The sequence below is a fragment of the Sinocyclocheilus anshuiensis genome, unplaced genomic scaffold (assembly GCF_001515605.1).
Source record: "Sinocyclocheilus anshuiensis isolate Anshui unplaced genomic scaffold, SAMN03320099.WGS_v1.1 scaffold1491, whole genome shotgun sequence".
In the NCBI taxonomy this organism is placed as follows: domain Eukaryota; kingdom Metazoa; phylum Chordata; class Actinopteri; order Cypriniformes; family Cyprinidae; genus Sinocyclocheilus; species Sinocyclocheilus anshuiensis.
In genome coordinates, this window is record NW_015555706.1 from 55,491 (window position 1) to 56,953 (window position 1,463).

General features: G+C 37.7%; 1 protein-coding gene across 1 annotated transcript in view; it reads right to left on the minus strand.

Moving 5' to 3' along the window:
* The window catches only part of LOC107671789 (zinc finger protein 225), a 3,979-nt gene extending 2,764 nt beyond the window's left edge, over positions 1-1,215 (minus strand). Inside the window, exon 1 of the mRNA XM_016464761.1 lies at positions 823-1,215. Coding sequence (XP_016320247.1) covers positions 823-1,054 — 232 coding nt within the window. The 5' untranslated portion in view covers positions 1,055-1,215. The remainder of the gene's footprint in view (positions 1-822) is intronic.
* Between the last annotated feature and the right edge of the window lie 248 nt (positions 1,216-1,463).

Below are 1,463 nucleotides of genomic sequence, written 5' to 3' on the forward strand. Positions count from 1 at the left end.
ACACACACACACACTCACACTCACACACACACACTCACACTCACACTCACACACACACTCACACTCACACACACTTCTAAAGTTACATAAAATGGTAGATTTGTCTGATTTGAATTTAAAAAGTAAGACTGATTACCTGGTTAACTGCTAGTTGGTCAAACTAGTTCTTAAGACACAGTCTTAACATAGTGGCTATGTTTATGCAACTGGCCCTAGTTTCACAGAAGAAGGCTATTATAAAATGTCAGTGTCTTGATTTTGTTTAAATTAATATTTTGCAGTTAAAAAATTTATTGTAATAATTAACCAAAACGTTACAGCAGTGGGTGAGTAGCTGACAGATGTGGCTTTATTGTATTAAAATTTTGGCTTTTCAATACAAACAGTCTCTGAGAAACTGAAGGAAATCCTCCCCCTAGTAGAAATATTTTTTTTTTTTTGTATTGAGATATTGATTGATTTATTCTAATAAGGACTTTGACATAATGCAACGTGTAATATCAATGGCAAATCATCCTGTAGTAGAAAACCAGCTCAAATCCCCATATAATCTGAACTCTTTTCATATGGGTGATGCTGGTGTAACTGGTTAAGCTGGTTACTGGATACAGTATTGACCAGTGCAGCCATGACGAGTGACTAACATTCATCAGCTGTGATGTATGCAGTATGTAGTATGCATTATGAAGTATTCAGTATGAAGTATTCAGTGAGTATTATGCAGTATGTAGTATGCAGTATTCAGTATGTAGTATGAAGTATGCAGTATGAAGTATGCACTATTCAGTAAGTATTATGCAGTATGTAGTATGCAGTCTGTACCCGTGCTGCTGGCAGCGGTGACGCTCTGTAAGCCGCTCTCGAGCGCCGTGACTCTGCTCTTCATCGCGTCGAGCTGCGCGTCTCTCTGGCGGATCTGCAGCCGCATCAGCATCAGCGCGTCCTCATGCAGCTGCAGGATCTCCGACACCGCGGCCTCCAGCACGCACTTCAGTCTGCTCTCAAACACGGCGCTTCTGCTCGACATCTTCCCTTCCGGACGCGTCCAGACCATCGCGCTCTCACTGTAGCTGCGGACGAAAACACTTCCGGCTTCAGCAGCAGCGACCGTAAACACCGCAAGAGAAGAGCGGCAGCAAACAGTGCAATTAACAAGATTAACACAAAATTTAGTGGTCCTCAAAATCTCAGAAAAATAATCACCGACCAATCAGAGTGATGGTAATTATTTTCTTTTCTATATATAATTATTGTTAATTATTTCATTATAATTCATTAGGTACATGATATGTTTTACAAGTTACAAATATAGTAAAACAATTCAAAAATAAGATTGATTCAATTAATTCAAAAATAATAAAAATAATTATATATATATAAGGTACATGATATGTTCTAGAAGTGACAAATACAGTAAAACAATTCAAAAATAAAAATGGAAAAAATTAATTTATTAAAAACAA